General features: G+C 37.0%; 1 protein-coding gene across 1 annotated transcript in view; it reads right to left on the bottom strand.

Moving 5' to 3' along the window:
- Window positions 1–20,402, bottom strand: part of MALRD1 (MAM and LDL receptor class A domain containing 1) — a 763,833-nt gene that overhangs the window by 267,922 nt on the left and 475,509 nt on the right. Inside the window, exon 30 of the mRNA XM_032349560.1 lies at window positions 10,223–10,406. Coding sequence (XP_032205451.1) covers window positions 10,223–10,406 — 184 coding nt within the window. The remainder of the gene's footprint in view (window positions 1–10,222; window positions 10,407–20,402) is intronic.

Here is a 20,402-nt window from a genome sequence, read left to right as displayed (position 1 = left end):
CTTTATCATACAGTTATTCCAGTCTTTCGGCACTTTCCCCTTGTCTCCATTATTAAACAGCCTCACACATTTTTTTAAATATCTTTATCCCCTCCTTAAAAGAAATCATGCATGGGCTAGGTTTAGCTTGACCTAGCACCAAGATTTCTGGCTTCCCAACTTACCCCTTTTTTATTTTATTTATTTTTTATTTATTATTTTTTTTAAAGATTTATTTATTTATTTATTTGACAGAGAGAAATCACAAGTACACTGAGAGGCAGGCAGAGAGAGAGAAGGAAGCAGGCTCCCTGCTGAGCAGAGAGCCCGATGCGGGACTCGATCCCAGGACCCCGAGATCATGACCTGAGCCTAAGGCAGCGGCTTAACCCACTGAGCCACCCAGGCGCCCCAACTTACCCCTTTTTTAGATGCAGTAATATATTTTCTGAAAAGTTCTTCCATGAGGATTTTAAAATATTTTATACTGTGCTAGTATTTTTTATTACCATTATTATTGTTTATATTAGTAGTATTTACATTAGTTATCTATGCCTCACACACAAGCCCTTTCCTTGTGTGATTATTCAAAATATGAGGTTTTTCAGAAACTCACATATGCCTCAGTGTGTATGTGTTTGTGTGTTTCATGAAATATGACAGATAAGAAAGTTTGTTTCTAGCCTTGGCTTAATATTTGTACACGTACATATATATGCAAATTTTATTAAAATCTACTTCTTTATTTTTGACCCAACTGATATAAATTTTTTGTGTGAAGTATACCTGTAGATTATATATATTACATGTATTTCTACTAATGTTTCAAGACTGAAGAACACACCTTTCAACTGTGTAATGGAAATTTTTTTTAAATTAACATGAATATAAAATGGAAGTTTTGTTGATATGAATATTAATTTTGAATAGAAAATAATTATTAAGACATAGTTCAGTAAAAAATGAGGTTCCATATTGTCACAAATAGTTTGTGCAATGGTCTTCCCGACCAAGGTAACTGTGGAAATAGTTTAATAGTAATTAAAACAAAAATTCGAATTAGAAACTAAACAAACTGAGGATAATGTTGGTATTCAAATTTATAGTAGCCTTCATTTGAACTTAGGGGTATTTCGAAGGCATTTAATCCTTACTGAAATGTATGCTTCAGCAATTACTTTTCTTTAATATTATGAATGAATGAAGTTATATCATTGTGCTTAGATTATAATCAAGAATAATTACATTAACTATAATATTTAGTTTGTCACTGTGATATGATTATAATTATAGCTTTAAGTATGGACTTTTTTTGACACTGGAACACTAATCTTATCAACTATATTGAAAGATAAAGTAATATCTGATATTTCCCAGGTATATAAAAAATGATTTCAATATCATGTTAAAGTAATTAGATGTATAATGGCTTCAATTTTTTAATTTGAAATAGCTGATTATGGCTATAACAACCTCAACTGCATAGTTCTATTTCTAAAAATATGGGCATGGGACCAAGAACAAGAATCGATGCACTGATTTTACAAGAAGCAAATAACTTGGCTCTAAGGCTTTTTGAAGAACAATGTTGTTGGTTGACCGTGACAATGAAGCCTCTCTCCTGAGGCCTGTCTCCAATCAATTCAAGCAATAAAGCAAAGTGAAGACTAGCTAGCAACAACTGAAAGCAGAGGGTTGACGCCACAAGGACTCTCAATCCCTGGCTCTGAATTTTGTGTATGTCAACTTTTTTCTCCTAACCACTTTCCCCACAAGGCTAGGAGAAGGGTTGCTGAAAGCTCTTTCTTAACATAGAGTATTAGATTCTGAAAGATAGGTATCCTTCTCCCTTACATCTTCAGTTTGGAAAAAAACCTGCAAAGGATTGATAGCTTGGGTTGTGATTTCTTTTTGTTCATTAATTAAGCAACAACAATCCTCATGAGGTAACCTCGAAGACAACAAATGTATCTGTTTCAATAAATTTGACAACCCAGTGTCAAATACAACTTTATATATGTTTACTACAATTCTGTAACAGCTCTAGCTGTAAAAATATTTCCACTGTAATATAGGGGATATGACCCATAACAAATAAACCCAAAATTTCAAAAACACCATTTCTGGAGGGTCACTTGCTATACATATCCAAAATAAATTGGCAGAGGGACTTTTCTCTACCAATTCAGGAAAGACCAGCCAGCTGGAGACACAACATCTGAAAAATAAGGCCTCCTCTACCACAGCATCAGAAGGGAGACCTGCAGGGCTGTCTTCCAGCACATAAATGCTTCAACCTGCAAGTGATGCTTTACTTTCTCAGAGCGCACTGACCACATCTTTTCACATGGATCCACTTACCCAAAAGGGTCTGGGAAACATGGACAGAAATGATGAGCACTGGGTTAGTTATACACAACTAGTGAACTGTTGAACACTACATCAAAAACTAATGATGTGGAGCACCTGGGTGGCTCACTGGGTTAAAGCCTCTGCCTTTGGCTCAGGTCATGATCCCAGGGTCCTGGGATCGAGCCCCGCATTGGGCTCTCTGCTTGACAGGGAGCCTGCTTCACACCCCCACCCTCCACCTGCCTCTCTGCCTGCTTGTGATCTCTGTCTGTCAAATAAATTAAAAAAAAAAAAAACTTAAAAAAAACTAACGACGTACTATACGTTGGCTAAATGAACATAATTAAGACAAACAAAAATGGATATTTTGCGAATAGTAAATAATATCTACAACGAAAAATGATAGGTTTAAAAAAATTGTATTTTTTGTTCCTAAGTCCATGAACTGATATCACCACTCTTTTCCACTGATGAAGAATCAAAATTTTCGAATCAATAAAAATCAGTTACCTCTCTTTGACTAAAAACCCAAGGGTATTTATGACAATTTTAGTACTGCTACATGTTTTTATGGCTAACCATGGCTAAGGTTCTATGCTGTTAAGCATCAGTAAGGAAATCTACCTAGCTGGTATTAGTTATTGCAACCTCCAGGTACCTCAATTTTCTGGAGTTTTACTGAGAATTAGATTAAATATGATGGTGATGATGATAATCATATGTTTAGCATTTATTGAGTAGTTAAAGAGTTTCTGTTTAAACCTCTTTGCATATGTTAATTTGTTAAATCTATAAAAGTAGGTCTGATTTTTACTGCCATAAAGATATGGAGGTGACAGGGGCGCCTGAGTGGCTCAGTGGGTTAAGCTTCTGCCTTCAGCTTGGGTCATGATCCCGGGGTCCTGGGTTTGAGCCCCACATCGGGCTCTCTGCTCGGTGGGGAGCCTGCTTCCTCCTCTCTCTCCGCCTGCCTCTCTGCCTACTTGTGATCTGTCTGTCAAATAAATAAATAAAATCTTTAAAAAAAAAAAAGATATGGAGGTGACAAAGTTGATAAGCATGTATTCAAGGTCACATAGCAAGTAAGTGGCAGTGACAGAATTGAAACCTAGGGGGACCAATTCCAGTTGGCCTGTTTAACTCCTGCGCTGTGAGGAGATCCCCAATACAGAGTAGACGTTTCTGATGACGAAGTTCTGAACGATGAGACCCACTGCTATCCCCTTACCCTTCGTCCATCAATGTGCTTTCCTTCTGATAAATCTGCCCAGCTGGCTCAGAGGAACTCTTCACGGAGATGTTTGCAGGGTTAGCCCTTCTTTCATTTAAGGCTCTGCTCAACTGTAACCTTCAAAGAGACTGTTTCTTACCACTCTAATCAAGGTAATGATTCTCCATCGCTTTTTCCCTGTATAATTCATGGCATCTATTACCCCATGACACAATATTACATATTACCTTATTATCTGCGTCTGCCACCAGAATGTAACTCAAGGAAGGCAGAAACTGCTCTGATCTGAATTTTCACACACATACCAAGATCTGAATAAACGGTTTCTATTAATCTACCTGTCATTCCTTCCTTTATTTCTTCCTTCCTTCCTTCCATCCATCCATCTGGATTCATCTTTATCTATCCTTATATTATTCAGAGCTATAAATCATCTAACCATTAGTTATTAAAAATAAGTGGCTTTTAATTATTTCATAAGGGTGAGATGTCTAATTGCTATTATTATTTTACTCACTGCCATCCTTTTTTTTTCTTCTTTTCTCCAACATATACTTTAAAAGAAAATTATGTGAGGGGTGCCTGGGTGGCTTAGTGGGTTAAAGCCTCTGCCTTCGGCTCCTGTTGTGATCCCAGAGTCCTGGGATCGAGCCCCACATCGGGTTCTCTGCTTAGCCGGGAGCCTGCTTCCCCACCCTTCTCTCTGCCTGCCTCTCTACCTACTTGTGATCTCTGTCTGTCAAATAAATAAAATCTTTAAAAATTTTTTAATTAAAAAAAATTGTGTGAGATCTAAAAGTAACACTTGAAGCACTCATATGTTGAGCAGAAGTACAGCTTTTCATCTGAACTAAGTGACAAAGGTTAAGTTTCGAAGGCAAACTCTACAGACTTCTGTTTATAGATTTATGTATTCCTGAACTTTATATAGAGCAATCACTGTTTTGTGATCTCCCCAGTTCAATTTGAATCCAGAGTAATGCTGCAATGAAATCATTATCATCAAGCCACTATTTTTCACTCCAGATCAATTACTGTTTAAAGGACACTTAGGAGTCATACATATAGTTTTTGAGGGGAAAAATGAAAGGTGTGAAAGAGTAAGCCTTTTCAGTTTATGTGTGAAGACAATGCACCAGACAGCTAAAATTATAATGACGCTGGCTTCCCTTATTTTATCTCCAAACTATTTCCCTCCCTTTACACTTAGGATTATTTGGGAAGCATGATTATTTTGTTCTGTATGAATTTAGAGAAACACAGGATAGCTACTGTGCTACTGTCTACTTAGAAGATTTTATTGACTTCTGGAAGCATTTTCTACTCCCTAAATCATTCCTTCCTTTTCCCTAAACTCAAATCTAGTCATCATTCAATTCAATCTTCTAGATGTTTTAGTGGAAAAGGCAACATCTTACACTATTATTGGCTTCCACCCTAAGGGACTAGGCTAAGGGACCAGGCTTGCGAGTTTCTTGGAAACAGTTCACAGAACAGTCCAGGAAATATAAGGCACAGGGGGCATGTGGGGAAGGGGAGGAAGTGCTGCAGTCAAGGCAGGGGCACTGAAAGGGGAAATGGAAAATCAATGAAGCCAAACACTGCGTAACATGTGCATCTCAGCTCTGTTCAGAGGAGATGTGCACAGTACATTGCACAGAGTTTTCTGCAGTCCAGGCAATCGATACATGTTTGCTGAACAAGTGAACAGAAGAGAACCAGATCTTGAACAATGATACAAAAAGTGTGATGCCTACAATTATCAAGTCTTGTGCTCTTGCTGCTCCTTTATACTTTTAGCTAACAAATATTCAGGATTTACTGTCTATCTCATGCATTCCTCAAAGCACTTTGCATGAAGGAAATGATTTAGTCCTAAGAGCTCCCCGAGATGGAAGCACTATTATTATTTCATAGCTGAGGAAAGTGAGACAAAGGAGGATCATGTGACTTGCCTAAAATCACAGAGCGGACTGCAAGAGTGTAACCTAGGATATGCACCTAATGGTTTTGCAGAACTGGGCTACCAACAACTGACATAAATGCTACTTAGTATTCATAGTAAATGCAGTAAGTACCAGCTGAATGACAGTCCTTAATAAATAATACTCTCTTTGAAAAATGAGTGACCATTTAAATTTAGAATTGACACTTTGATAATTACAATGATGGACTATCTCATTCCTGTCTATATAAATTCCAGTCCTACATCCTTCTTCTGTAGGATGGTAGTTGCACTTTGTAAGATTTTTATTAAAAAAAAAAAAAAACAACATTTAAATCAACATGAATTTAAAAAGAGGAGATAACGAGTTCCTAATCTGTCACTTATTTTTCCATGAATAAGCTACTTGCTTCCTTGTTAACTTGCCCAAAAAGGAGACATGCTTCTTAACGTGTCCCTGGACAGACTGAAGACTATGCCTATGCCTTATTTTTCTTTTTAGAAAAATACAATAGATTTGACATTAAATTGAAGATAGTACGGTGATGTATTCAGAATGCAAAGAAATAAAAAAAATACATACAGCTTTATGTCGGTCATGTACTAAATATTATCTAATAAATTGAGTTGTAACTTTTTGAATGGAAAATAAAAAGTAACTATGGAGCTCAAATAGCTTCCTTATTTGCAGGTAAAGTAGATAACCACCAAACAGAAATAGAAAAAATGGAAATCATATATATCCTCCACCTTCTTCCACATTCACTTTTCATCAATTTTAAACTTTGTTCCCAATTATTCCAAACTTTTAAAAATATGCATAGATTCCAGGGTTGTCAGATAATTCTGGGAAAATCTCAGAGTCCATTATGATCCTGTCATTCTGCAAATGTGAAAAGTGAAGCTCTATAATGACACGGAGGAAGTTAAAGGATTTGTGTTAAATCCCTGAAAAAGGTTATTAGTGTATAGTAACCTTCATAAATCTATATAATCTATATAAATCTATAAAAACATATGGTACCTTGTTTTTTGAGATTTTCTGGCTCTTCCCCATCCCCTATTTTGAGGTGGGTCTTCCCTCTCCTTCGTCTGTCCCTAGTCTACTCCATTTTGATTCCACTCCAGTGCTGTGTCTGTTCGTGTTTTGCTTCGCTGGGTTTACGAATGGGAACCACTGAAATGGAAGGGGATCATGGTGGATCAAGCTTGAGAGTTTATGGTGTCAACGACTCCAACCCCACAGAACTTCCCGCAGAGCTCTGGACCCATTCATTCCATAGGTTTTAGCTCCCTCCAGTTTTAGCTGCCTTCTCAAACCGCATGACTGAGTTTCCCAGTGAGTGTCTGTTGGCTCTCTCATGATTCTCCTGCCTTCTCCCTTACAGACATAAATAACATATAGGTCTTGTGGCTATTGGTGGTTTATCCCTATTTGCTTATATACTGGCTTTTGGAGGGATGCCTTTGCACTTAATTTTGTTGTCTGTATTTTCTGTGATTTACTGACTTTGCTAACTAGGTGCTCTGACTGTTTTGATGTGAGAACTTGGGAAAACCCAAAAACCACTCTGCATCATCACTACCATGTTTCCATAATTCTCCCTGCTTTTATACATATTTTAAACAACTTCATTGTGTTATAATTTGGAATTTACATACCATTAAGGTGACCTGTATTTTGTTTACAATTTAATGTCTTTTGTGTATTTATGCAGTTGTGCAACAACTGCCATAAAAAAGGTAGAATATTTCATCATCCTCCACAGAAATGCCATGTTCCTTAATAGTTACTCCTCAGCCCTTTTTTCCTTCAGCCCTATGGAACCACTAATCTACTTTCTGTCTTTACACATCTGCCTGTTATAGATATTTCATATAAATGGTATCACATAAAATATGGTCTTTTGCTATCAGTAGTATGGGACAGAAAAATAAACATGATGTAATGTTTTAAGTTCTTCACCTCAAATGGCTAACAGCAACAATTCCATGGCAGACTCTATGACAATGTGTCTGCATATGATTTGAAGTTGGCTACCTGGTGCAGGGCAATAAAACACCAACTGAGAACATGGTCATGGTCAATAGGAAGGGTGACGACTATAACAATAAAATGTGATATGCAAATTTTACTGTGTGTCAAGACTCTTCTAAGCACTTCACATATATTAACAGATTTAATATTCACAGGAAGTTATGATGGAAGTACTATTGTTATCGTCCCCATTTTATTGATAAGGAAACTGAGGCAAACTAAAATAAAGTCACCCAAACTAGTAACTGGAAAAGCTGATTCCATACCCAGATAGTTGGACTCAAGTCTCCTTGTTCTTTTTTTTTATTATTATTTTATTTTTCTTTTAGAGAGAGAGAGAGTGGGTGAGGGAGAGGGAAGAAAGAGACTCTCAAGCAGACGCCTGCTGAGCACAGAGCCCAATCTCACAACCCTGAGATCATGACCTGAACCTAAATGAAGAGTCGGACGCTTAACCAACTGAGCCATCCATAAGATGTCCACCCATAAGATGAGCCACCCATAAGGTGTCCCATAAGACTCCTTGTGCTTTTCTTTTCTTTTCTTTTCTTTTTTTTTTAAGATTTATTTTATCTTAGAGAGACAAAGAGAGAGCTCAAGGTGGGGGTTGGGAAGCAGAGTGACAGGAAGAGGGAGAAGGGAGATTCCTCACAGACAGGGGAGACTGAGGGGGGCAGGGGCTCGATCTCACCATCCTGAGATCATGACCTGAGCTGAAATCAAGAGTCAGATGCTTAATTGACTGAGCCACCCAGGTATCACAAGACTCTGTTCTTAACAACTGTTCTATAGTGCCTTTCTGATTTTGGGGTGTTTAGTTAAACGCCATTCTCTTCTAAATCAGTGGCAGTGCCAAGCAGCTTAGGGTAACAAATTCTGAGTAATACATTAACATTTTAATGGCATGTAGGTTAAAACTAAGATGACACCCAAGTGGTGGCTGGGTGGCTCAGTCCTTAAGCATCTGCATTTGACTCAGGTCATGAACCCAGCATCAATGGATCAAGCCCCACATGAGGCTCCCTGCTGTGTTCCCTCTCTCACTATCTCGGTCAAAGAAACAAAAACAACTTAATAAAGAAAAACCTAAGGCGACAAAAGAATCATTGTCTTTTAGTTTCATAGATATTCTTGCACACTTTGTCGTAATGCTTTTTTTCTTCTATCTTAACTAAAACATAATTTGAAAACCTTCATTACCTGTAGCAGATTGGGCTTTAACTGCTTCTTAATAAAGCAGTGGCTACTTTGTCCTAAAACATATTTGATACACAACTGACCACGTTCAAGTACAACTCGTCATGATTTGCCTCTTTATTTCCAAGACACAGTAAGAACTATAGGCCTAAAAAGTACTTTATCACTAAACATAAGATATTAAAGTATTTCTCAGTAGGCTGAGCAATGATTATAATTATGTAAATTCTCACAGGACTTCATAAGAATGGGGGGGGGGGAAACAGTGTAAACTCCTCCACAAAACTGGCAAAGTTGGAATAATAATGCTCAGATATCTTCCCTGAATCAGCCCATCTAATAATCATTCAGCCTCCCTGAAGAGGAAAGGAATCTCTTCTGTTCAATAAAAACTTCTTTCTTTCAAAAATCTTAAGAAAAAAAGTTCTGGAGATTTTTTTTTAAGTTGCCAGAATCATTTATAGATTGAAGAACTAACTATAATGGAAAATCAGCATATTACTAGGAAGGTGACTAGAGAAGAACTGAAGAAGTTCTTTCTTCTAGAACAAACGCCTACCTTCTAAGATACCTCTTCATGATTATATGTCCAGAGCCTCATTTCCTGTTGTCCAGAACCCTCTCCCAAACATCTCCACGCCCAAATCCTGTCCCATTCTCCACATGAAGACCCGGAGCTCTGCGCTCCCTACATCATCTGGGATCTTTGAAGCTGCCTTGCTCATAAAATGAGCTGCCTCAGTGAAAAGATACTTTAATGTGAGAGCAATAATAAAATTAAACAGCACTCAAGTTTAGCTCTCGGTCCCAGGAGCTCGCCTCCAAGAGAATCAGTGCAGAATTCGTTGGCAGTGTCATTCGCATGGCGCTGTTTTGGAAATTTGATGGAATAGTGCCCCGGAAAGAACTTTGCCAGTGTATTTGTAATGATTTTTGACATTTTCTGGGTAGTTTTGTAAAGAACATCTAAGTACAGTTATACTTCACACATTTGGAAGTGAGATAAATGAGAGCAAAATTGTTCAAGTTGCTGCGCACTTGCTGAAGTAGCATTTTAAATACCCAAAGCTCTGCTCTCAATTCAAGTCTGGGTTGAATTTATTTCTCCTATTTCCACTAAGTGATGGCTTTCTACCAATTTTTTTTTTAACTGGTTCATTTTAAATTGATTTAGATAAATGTATGTAAATGTTAGGCATACACTTACATTGTGTTGAAAAATAAATGCAAAGGGAAATATTTCTGTATGTCAGGGGATGGTCTGAAGCAAGAAAGGAATTAAATGCTTATGTACTAATGGGAGGGAGAAGCTATGTTCCCTTAACATGGGTGTTCAACAATTATGAAATGAACCCTTTCAACATATTTGTATGCATGTACCGAATAGATGACAGCAGAACATTTTGTAAATGAGAAGTAAAGATAAAAATGCCTAGATTACGACAGTTGTTCCAAAAAGAAGTGATTTCCAGAAACTCACCAGTCATGCAGTCTTTAAATTCAATGTCATCAACTGCCGCTCCTCCTCCCAGATCTCTGGTTCTGATGCCTTGGAATATGACTTCGAAATTCCTTAGCTTTCCTAGCAGGATGGCAGCCTTTTGCCAATGCTCAGCAGAGTTCTGCTCAGGTTCTTGCCATACTTTTGACAGTCCTTTCTCTGTCTGCAGTAGAGAAATAAACACCAAAGAAGAAACACAGCCAATCCCTTAGAACAGAAGCATTTGCTTAGGGAAAACTGATTATCAAACAAACCCTGGAACTCTGATACTATCCGTGATGTCCCTGACCTCAGCGAAACCGAGGCATGTTAGTCTACTACAGGGTTTCCTAGCAGCACCGATAAATCTGTTGGGTGTTTTCAGAGACACCACTATCTAGGAGTAGCTCACTCGGTGCTTTCCACTTCTCCTCCGCAGGCACACGAAATCCTCGATATCTCATGGGATCTGAACATTTTATAGAAACCCTGGATTATAGCTTGGGATGCTCCCCCAACCTTGTATTCGTATTCTGAGTGGAAATAATTTACATAGGGGAAGAGAAAAAATGAGATGGAAGGAGGAATACGTGGGGGAAATCACTATCCCTGACGGATATAACAAAGGGATTGTGAAGTGAGCTATGGTGGCAAAGTGATGATTTCTAAGATCAGCAAGATTTCAAAAATCCTACTAATATATTATTTTGGCTATCTAAAAAATTCTATTATAATATGATGGATCACTCTTCAGTTATAAAGGAAAAATTAATTTTCTAAAACACTTATGTAAGTACCTCCTCCATATGTTTAAAGTTGGTTCTCATTGCTCTTTGGTCTTCTAGACCTAGTTCCTCCCGAGAATTGGATGTTTTAATAAATCATGATGATGGACACATTGAAAGAAGGAGAAATAAATAAACTATATATTTTCTATATATAGTATTATAAATATATGCACATCTATGTTTATGTTTATGGTTAGCCCCAAATAACTAATATCTCAGGATCCACTATTTTGTTTTCATAACAAATTAACAACAGTAACAACAAAACCTTGTGTCTGAAGCTTGTAATCAAACCGTGGAATCGAGGGAAAATACTGAGGGGAATGGCAGCCAGAAAATCAAGCAAGCTGTTCCAACAGATTTATAGCATGCAACTGTGAAATACATAATTTACAGGTATTTTTTTAATATAAGCTGAAGAAAAAGAGAAATATTGGAAAAAGGATTCAAAGGAATTACATATCTACAGGTTCAAGCTTTTAGGGTACTAATGTTGATAAATATGGCTGACACCTTGTTGTGCTGAGGGAGACACAATCAAACAGTTCTTCCTTGGCTGAATTACAAAGAAAGTGGAGCCTCATATTAGTTAATCCAAACTTAACTTTGCAAAACAACTAATGGTGTCTAGATAGATTTCTGAACAGCCTTCCCCCTCCAAAAAAAAAAAAATAATAATAAGAATAAGAATAAGAAAAGTCTTTATACCCAGAGACTCATGTAACTTTTGCCTTGAAGGGGATGGGAAATTCGCACCTAATTAATAGAATTTTATATCCTTCTGATGACTAAAGAAGCAAAGCCTTTTTTAAGGTTAATCACTGACTGTCAGTGATGTTGTAGTGATGCGGAATCAAAGGAATGATTACTTAAATTAAAGATTAAAGTAGAGGGGGCCTGTCTGACACATAACAACATAACAGGCATGGATATTGGTAAAGTCTGCCTTAATTTACAAACTTAACTCACTTTGCTAATATTTTCTATTAATCTACTTCTGAAGTTTCTAGAACCACTCATTAACTGTGACAAGCCCCCAATGGGTTTTCAACAAATACCATCACAGAAGGTTGTGTGATTACTTTAATCCATAAAATAAAAACCATTTCTTCAATCTTACAACTGACCTTCTTGTGAAAAAGAGATTTGAATAATATATCCATTATCATATTATGTAGTAAGAAAAGAAAACAAGGGTGAATTCTTTGGAAAACCAACCATGGGTCAATCTCATGGCGGGTGGCATTAGAATATCTAATATATTTACTATCATTCCTCTTTAAATATATCAAATCTTATCCCCATAATTTCCAAAATTATGCATCTAAATGTAAAATGGGAGATTTATTTGCTTATTAGTTTATCTGTCCATTCATTCATATATTCTGCAAACATTTGATGTTCACATGTACTATGTTAGATACCAGGGATAAAAAGGTGAAAAAAAAAAAAGAGAGAGAGAGAGAGTGTGTGTGTGTCTCATTGTGGAGGTAATAATCTAATATGAGAAAGTCATAAAAATAAATTACTAGAAAAGTTACATAAGTATAGGTATTTATTATTCTTATATATGTCAATATACATCAGAACAATTTTTCAAAAAGTAGTTATATGTCAATCTAATTTTTGTTCCACATACATACACTGTTGCTTTATTTACTTAATATTCTGATTTTCTATTCTTTCTAAATTGATAAAAGGAAAACCCTCTTAATTTCAACTCATGACTCTGCCACTGGCCAAGGACATATCTCTCGCATTCATCCGTATGGGTGGTGAACTATCCCAAGAACCCAAGGTAATAAACATATGAAAAGTGACTGCCCACACTAATAATAGTAAAAATAGACATTAGTTCAATAATAATTAAATTATAGAAATTGAAGGAATACTCTCTTCTTATAATTTAACAATTTACCTAACTTTTAACTGATTTCCATGTATTATGCATTTTGACTCTTTATTTTATATGTGTATTTAAATGTATTTGCCCTAATACTTTATTTTTTTTTTAACTATTTTATTTATTTGACAGAGAAAGAGACAGCCAGAGAGAGAACACAAGCAGGGGGAGTGGGAGAGGGGGAAGCAGGCTTCCCTCTGAGCAGGGAGCTCGATGTAGGGCTCGATCCCAGGTGCTGGGATCATGATCTGATCCAAAAGCACATGCTTAAGGATTGAGCCACCCAGGCAACCCTGCCCTCATAGTTTATGTCAGTGTTTCCCTTTTGTGTCATGAAAAGAAAATATGTAAGAAATACTAAAACTCTGCTTCCATCCCCAAAGCAAATGCTGCACAGAGCCTAGGACCGCTTCTTCCAAGACTTTTTCAAATGAAGGAAAACAAAGAGAATTTGTCACCAGTAGACATAACATAAACGAATGGCTAATAGAGTTTCTTCAAGCATAAAGGAGAGGATAAAAGAATAAACCTTAGAATAATTATCAAGAAGGGATTTAAAAAACAGCTAAAATATGAGTAAATACAGTAAACTTTTCTTGTGTTCTTGAATTTATTTTTGATGGCTGAGGAAAAATTAAAATACCATCTCATGTGGTTTTCAATGTATATAAAGAAAATAATTAAGGCATAAATACTTTAAGTGCAAGAGAGTAAAGACATAAAGGGAAGTAAAGTTGCTATACTGGAGTTGATTAAGTCTTAATGTTGCATTTTATCAGGTCACATTTTCATCCTCAATTTTTTTCTTTTGCTCTTTAGGTTTTCTCATACATTCAGTCTCCCAAATGATTTTTAGAATAATTTAATGAATAGCTGAAACTTTAAATGTTGAATTATTTTTACCCTGAGATATCTTTTATTTTTTTACTTATTCAGGACTCTTTATGTCACTTACTAAAACTTGTCCTTTTAATAAATAAGTTACATACTTATTTTAACATTTATATCCAAATATATGGCAATGTGTGTTACAGTGGTGAGTGGGAGACAGGCAAATGGCTGGCCTTCTGCCTTTCCCTGAATCACCAGAGACAGCAACTCACATTACTACTATACTACAAGTTCATAGGCCAAAGTTACTAGGCTCCCAGGGCCAAATAACTATTAAAAGATGACAATAAGTGTGGTGTCAAGATGGCAGAGGGGTAACAGACTGAGATGACATCAGGTCACAGAGGTTCAGTTAGATAGTTATCAAACCATTCTGAACACTTACAAATCCAACAGGAGATCGAAGAGAAGAAGAGCAGCAATTCTAGAAACAGAAAATCAACCACTTTCTGAGAGGTAGGATGTGTGGAGAAGTGAATCTGAAGCCACGGGAAGATAGTCCATGGGAGGAAGGGCCAGTTCCCGGGAAGCGGTGGAGCAACAGAGCACAAAATCATAACTTTTAAAAGTCTGCTCCACTGAGGGACATCGCTCTGAAGGTGAAGCAGGGGTGGAGCCCTTGCTGGGAGACCGTGGTCTCAGGTCCCATGGGGTCAAAGAAGGATCAGGGGTGTCTGAGTGTAGCAGAGCTCATAGGTATTAGAGCGGGGAAGCGGGCTGAGGAGTGAGCTCTCACCTCAGGATTACATTAAATTGTGATTTTTCGCACAATCAGACCACTGCTCTTTGAGCAGGGATCCCAAAAGTGGCAGATCCGGGAAGAGCCACTGGAAGAGCAGAGTGGCAGGAATCTGCTGTGGTTGGAGACTCCAAATGGGGCCATGCACCAGAGATAGAAACACTTGGTCATGGGCTGGGTGAGCTTGGAGCACAGCCAGAGACCAGGGAGATGGGAGTGATTGAGTGCATTTCTCTAAGGGTGCACTGAGGAGTGAGGCCCCAAGCTCTCAGCTCCTCTGAGCCAGAGATTGGGAGGCTACCTTTTGCATTCCAGTCCTCCAGAGCTCTACTGAAAGCTTTCAGGGAAAAGCTCCCAAGAGGAAACTCAAGCAGATTACTTATCCTGGGACCAGGCAAGGGCAGTGTAATTCCGCTTCAGGCAAAGACATTTGAGAATTACTACACAGGCCCCTCCCCAGAAGATCAGCAAGACCATCCAGCCAGGACCAAGCTCACTGATCACGAACAGCGGAATTCCAGAGGAGAGGAAAACAAAGCATAGAACTCATGGCTTTCTCCCCATGATTCTTTAATCTTGCAAAGTTAATTAAATTTTTTTAATTTTACCTTTTTTTCTTATTTTAATTTTTTAAACTTTTCCTCTTCCCTCTTTTAACATTTTTTAACTAGTTTATCTTAACAATACCTTTCTTAAAAAAACTCTTTTAAAACCTTCATTATTATAGTCATATTTTATCCTTCATTGTATCTAAATTTATTTTTTGTATACATAACAGGTTTTTCTTCTAAAAAATTTTGGGACACAACTTTTTCTAATAGATCAAAATATACCATAAATCTAGCACAGGGGTTTGTTCTAGTCTCCAGCCTGAACAAATTTTCTCCACTTTCTTTTTCTTTCTTTCCCAACCAACTTATCAATTCCTTTTTTAGAATTTTTTTTTTAAAGATTATTTATTTATTTATTTATTTGACAGAGATTGCTCACAAGTAGACAGAGAGGCAGGCAGAGAGAGAGAGGAAGGGAAGCAGGCTCCCCGCCGAGCAGAGAGCCCGATGTGGGACTCGATCCCAGGACCCTGAGATCATGACCTGAGCCGAAGGCAGCAGCTTAACCCACTGAGCCACCCAGGCGCCCCCTTTTTTAAAATTTTTTTAAAAAATTTTCATCTTTACAGTCATATTACATCCCATCATCATGTTTACCCTTATTTTTGTATATAAATGTTCTCCTTTCTTTAAAATTTTGGGAGGTATTTTCTTCTAAGAGACCAAAATACCCCCAAAATCAAATGGGTGGCTCTGTTCTATTCACCAGTCTAATATATATATACACACACGTGTGTGTGTGTGTGCATATATATATATATATATATACACATATATATAATACATAGTGTGTGTATATATATATTGAATTTTATATGTATATATAAAATTTTAAAATTAAAATAATAATAATAATATATATATAGAAATTACTTTAAATTTTTCTTTTAAAAAAATTCTTTTTACCCCCATTCTTCTCTCCTTTGTTTAAGGTCTCTTCTGATTTGGTTAGCATACATCTTTCTAGGGCCTTTGCCACCCTTTTAGTATTATACTCTCTTGTCCACATATTCTTACCTGGATAAAATGAGAAGGCAGAAAAACTTACCACAAAAAAAAAAAGAACAAGAGGCAGTACCAAAAAGCTAGGGACCTAATCAAAGAGAACTCTGGTAATAAGTCAGATCTTGGTTTCAGAAAGATGATTCTTAAGGTGCTGGAGGGCTTAGAAAAGGCATGGAAATATTAGAGGAAACCCTCCCTGAAGAAATAAAAGTCCTTTCTGGAGAAATAAAAGAACTAAAATATAACCAACCTGAAATTGTAAAAAGCTATTAATGAGGTACAATAAAAAAATGGAGGCAGTTACTGCTAGGATAAATGAGGGAGAAGAGATAATTAGTGCTATAGAGACCAAATGATGGAGAATAAAGAAGTTGAGCAAAAGAGGGACAAACAACTACTGGATCATGAGGGGAGAATTCAAGAGATAAGTGACACCATAAGATGAAACAACATTAGAATAATTGGGATTCCAGAAGAAGAAGAAAAGGGGGGGGGCAGTAGGTATATTGGAGAGAATTACTGTAGAGAATTTCCCTAATATGGAAAAGGGAACAAGCATCAAAATCCAGGAGGTGCAGAAACCACCCCCCCTCAAAATTAATAAGAATAGGTCCACACCCCGACATCTAATAGTAAAATTTACAAGTCTTAATGACAAAGAGAGGAACCTGAAAGCAGCTCGGGACAAGAAGTCTGTAACATACAACGGTAAAAATATTAGATTGGCAGCAGACTTATCCACAGAGACCTGGCAGGCCAGAAATAAATGGCATGATATTTTCAGAGCACTAAATGAGAAGAACATGTAGCCAAGAATACTATATCCAGCTAGGCTATCATTGAAAACAGAAGGAGAGATAAAAAGCTTCCAGGACAAACAAAAACTAAAAGAATTTGTAACAAACCAGCCCTTCAGGAGATATTGAAAGGGGTTCTCTAAACAAAGAGAGAGCCTAAAAGTAACAGACCAGAAAGGAACAGAGACAATATATAGTAATAGTCACCTACAGGCAATACAATAGCACTAAATTCGTATCTCTCAATAGTTAACTGAATGTAAATGGGCTAAATGCCCCAATCAAAAGACACAGGGTATCAGGATGGATTAAAAAAACAAAACCCATCCATATTCTGTCTACAAGAAACTCATTTCAGACCCAAAGACACCTCCAGATTTAAACTGAGGGGGTGGAAAACAATTTTCCATGCTAATGGACATGAAAAGAAAGCTGCAGTGGCAATCCTTATATCAGATCAACTAGATTTTAAGCCAAAGACTATAATAAGAGACGAGGAAGGACACTATATCATATTCAAAGGGTCTGTCCAACAAGAAGATCTAAAAATTTTAAATATCTATGCCCCTAACATGGGAGGAGCCAACTATTATAAACCAATTAATAGCAACATCAAAGAAACACATCGATCATAATACAATAATAGTAGGTGATTCTAATATCTCCCTCACTGAAATGGGCAGATCATCTGAGCAAAAGATCAACAAGGAAATAAAGACCTTAAATGATAGACTGGACCAGATAGATACCACAGATATATTTAGAACATTCCATCCCAAAGCAACAGAATACACATTCTTCTCTAGTGCACATCGAACATTCTCCAGAACAGATCCCATCCTGGGTCACAAATCAGGTCTCAACCGAAACCAAAAGACTGGGATCATTCCCTGCATATTTTCAGACCACAATACTCTGAAGCTAGAACTCAATCACAACAGGAAATTTGGAAAAAACTCAAATACTTGGAGGCTAAAGAGCATCCTACTAAAGAATGAATGGGTCAACCAGAAAATTAAAGAAGAATTGAAAAAATTCATGGAGACAAATGATAATGAAAACACAACGGTTCAAAATCTGTGGGACACAGCAAAGGTAGTCCTGAGAAGAAAATATATAGCAATACAAGCCTTTCTCAAAAAACAAGAAAGGTCTCAAATACACAACTTACCCTACACTTAAAAGAGCTGGAGAAAGAACAGCAAAGAAAGCCTAAACTCAGCAGGAGAAGAGAAATAAGAAAGATCAGAGCAGATATCAATGAAATAGAAACACACACACACAAAAATACAAAAACATCAACAACAACAAAAATACCATAGAACAAACCAAAGAAACTAGGCTAGGAGCTGGTGCTTTGAAAGAATTAATAAGATTGATAAACCCCTGGCCAGACTTATCCAAAAGAAAAGAGATAGGGCCCAAATAAATAAAATCATGAATGAAAGAGGAAAGATCACAATCAACCTCAAAGAAGTTGGGGTAAATTGGAAGGGGAGGTGAATCATGAGAGACTATGGACTCTGAAAAACAATCTGAGGGGTTTGAAGTGGTGGGGGGATGGGAGGTCGGGGTACCAGGTGGTGGGTATTATAGAGGGCACAGATTGCATGGAGCACTGGGTGTGGTGAAAAAAATAATGATACTGTTATGCTGAAAATAAATAAATGAAAAAAAAAAGAAATACAGACAATTTTAAGAACATATCATGAGCAACTAAACAGCAGCAAATTTGACAATCTGGAAGAAATGGATGCATTCCTAGAGACATATAAACTACCACAACCAAACCACGAAGAAATAGAAAACCTGAACAGACCCATAGCCAGTAAGGAGATTGAAGCAGTCATCAAAAATCTCTAAACAAACAAGAGCCCAGGGCCAGGTATCCTCCCAGAGGAATTCTACCAAGCATATGAAGAAGAATTAAAACTATTCTCCTGAAACTGTTCCAAAAAATAGAAATGGAAAGAAAACTTCCAAACTCATTTTAGGAGGCCAGCATTACCTTGATACTAAATGCAGACAGAAACCCCATCAAAAAAGAGAATTACAGACCAATATCCTTGATGAACATAGATGCAAAAATTCTCACCAAAATACTAGCCAATAGGATCCAACAGTACATTAAAAGGATTATTCACTACGACCAAGTGGGATTTATTCCTGGGCTGCAAGGTTGGTTCAACATCCACAAATCAATCAATGTGATACAACACATTAATTAAAGAAAGAACAAGAACCATATTATACTCTCAATAGATGCTGAAAAAGCATTTGACAAAGTACAGCATCCTTTCCTCATCAAAACTCTTCAAAGTGTAGGGATAGAGGGTACATACCTCAATATCATCAAAGCCATCTATGAAAAACCCACCACAAATATCATTCTCAATGAAGAAAAGCTGAGAGCTTTTCCGCTAAGGTCAGGAACACGGCAGGGATGTCCATTATCACCACTGCTATTTAACACAGTACTAGAAGCCCTAGCCTCAGCAATCAGACAACAAAAAGAAATTAAAGGCATTCAAATCAGCAAAGAAGTCGTCAAACTCTCACTCTTTGCAGATGGTTATTTACTTTATGTGGAAAACCCAAAAGACTCCACTCCAAATCTGCTAGAACTTGTATAGGAATTCAGTAAAGCGTTAGGATATAAAATCAATGCACAGAAATCAGTTGCATTTCTTTACACCAACAACAGGACAGAATAAAGAAATTAAGGAATAAACCCCATTTACAATTGCACCCAAAACCATAAGATACCTAGGAATAAACCTAACCAAAGAGGCAAAGTATCTATACTCAGAGAACTATAAAGTACTCATGAAAGAAACTTAGGAAGACACAAAGAAATGGAAAAACATTCCACGCTCATGGATTGGAAAAACAAATATTGTGAAAATGTCTATGCTACCTAAAGCAATCTATACATTTAATGCAATCCCTATCAAAATACCATCCATTTTTTTTCAAAGAAATGGAACAAAAATCCTAAAATTTATATGGAACCAGAAAAGACCTCGAATAGCGTGAGGAATATTGAAAAAGAAAGCTAAAATTGGTGGCATCACAATTCCAGACTTCAAGCTCTATTACAAAGCTGTCATCATCAAGACAGTATGGCACTGGCACAAAAACAGACAAATAAATCAATGGGACAGAATAGAGAGCCCAGAAATAGACCATCAACTCTATGGTCAACTAATCTTCAACAAAGCAGGAAAGAATGTCCAATGGAAAAAAACAGTCTCTTCAACAAATGGTGTTGGGAAAATTGGACAGCCACATGCAGAAAAAAGAAACTGGACCATTTCCTTACAACACACATGAAAATAGACTCAAGTTGGATGAAGGACTCAATGTGAGAAAGGAATCCATCAAAATCCTTGAGGAGAACAAAGGCAGCAACTTCTTTGAGCTTATCCACAGAAACTTCTTCCTGG

This window comes from Mustela erminea, chromosome 6 (genome assembly GCF_009829155.1).
Source record: "Mustela erminea isolate mMusErm1 chromosome 6, mMusErm1.Pri, whole genome shotgun sequence".
NCBI lineage: Eukaryota > Metazoa > Chordata > Mammalia > Carnivora > Mustelidae > Mustela > Mustela erminea.
Note: the sequence above shows the minus strand (reverse complement) of the source record. Positions and strands in the feature narration are given on the sequence as shown.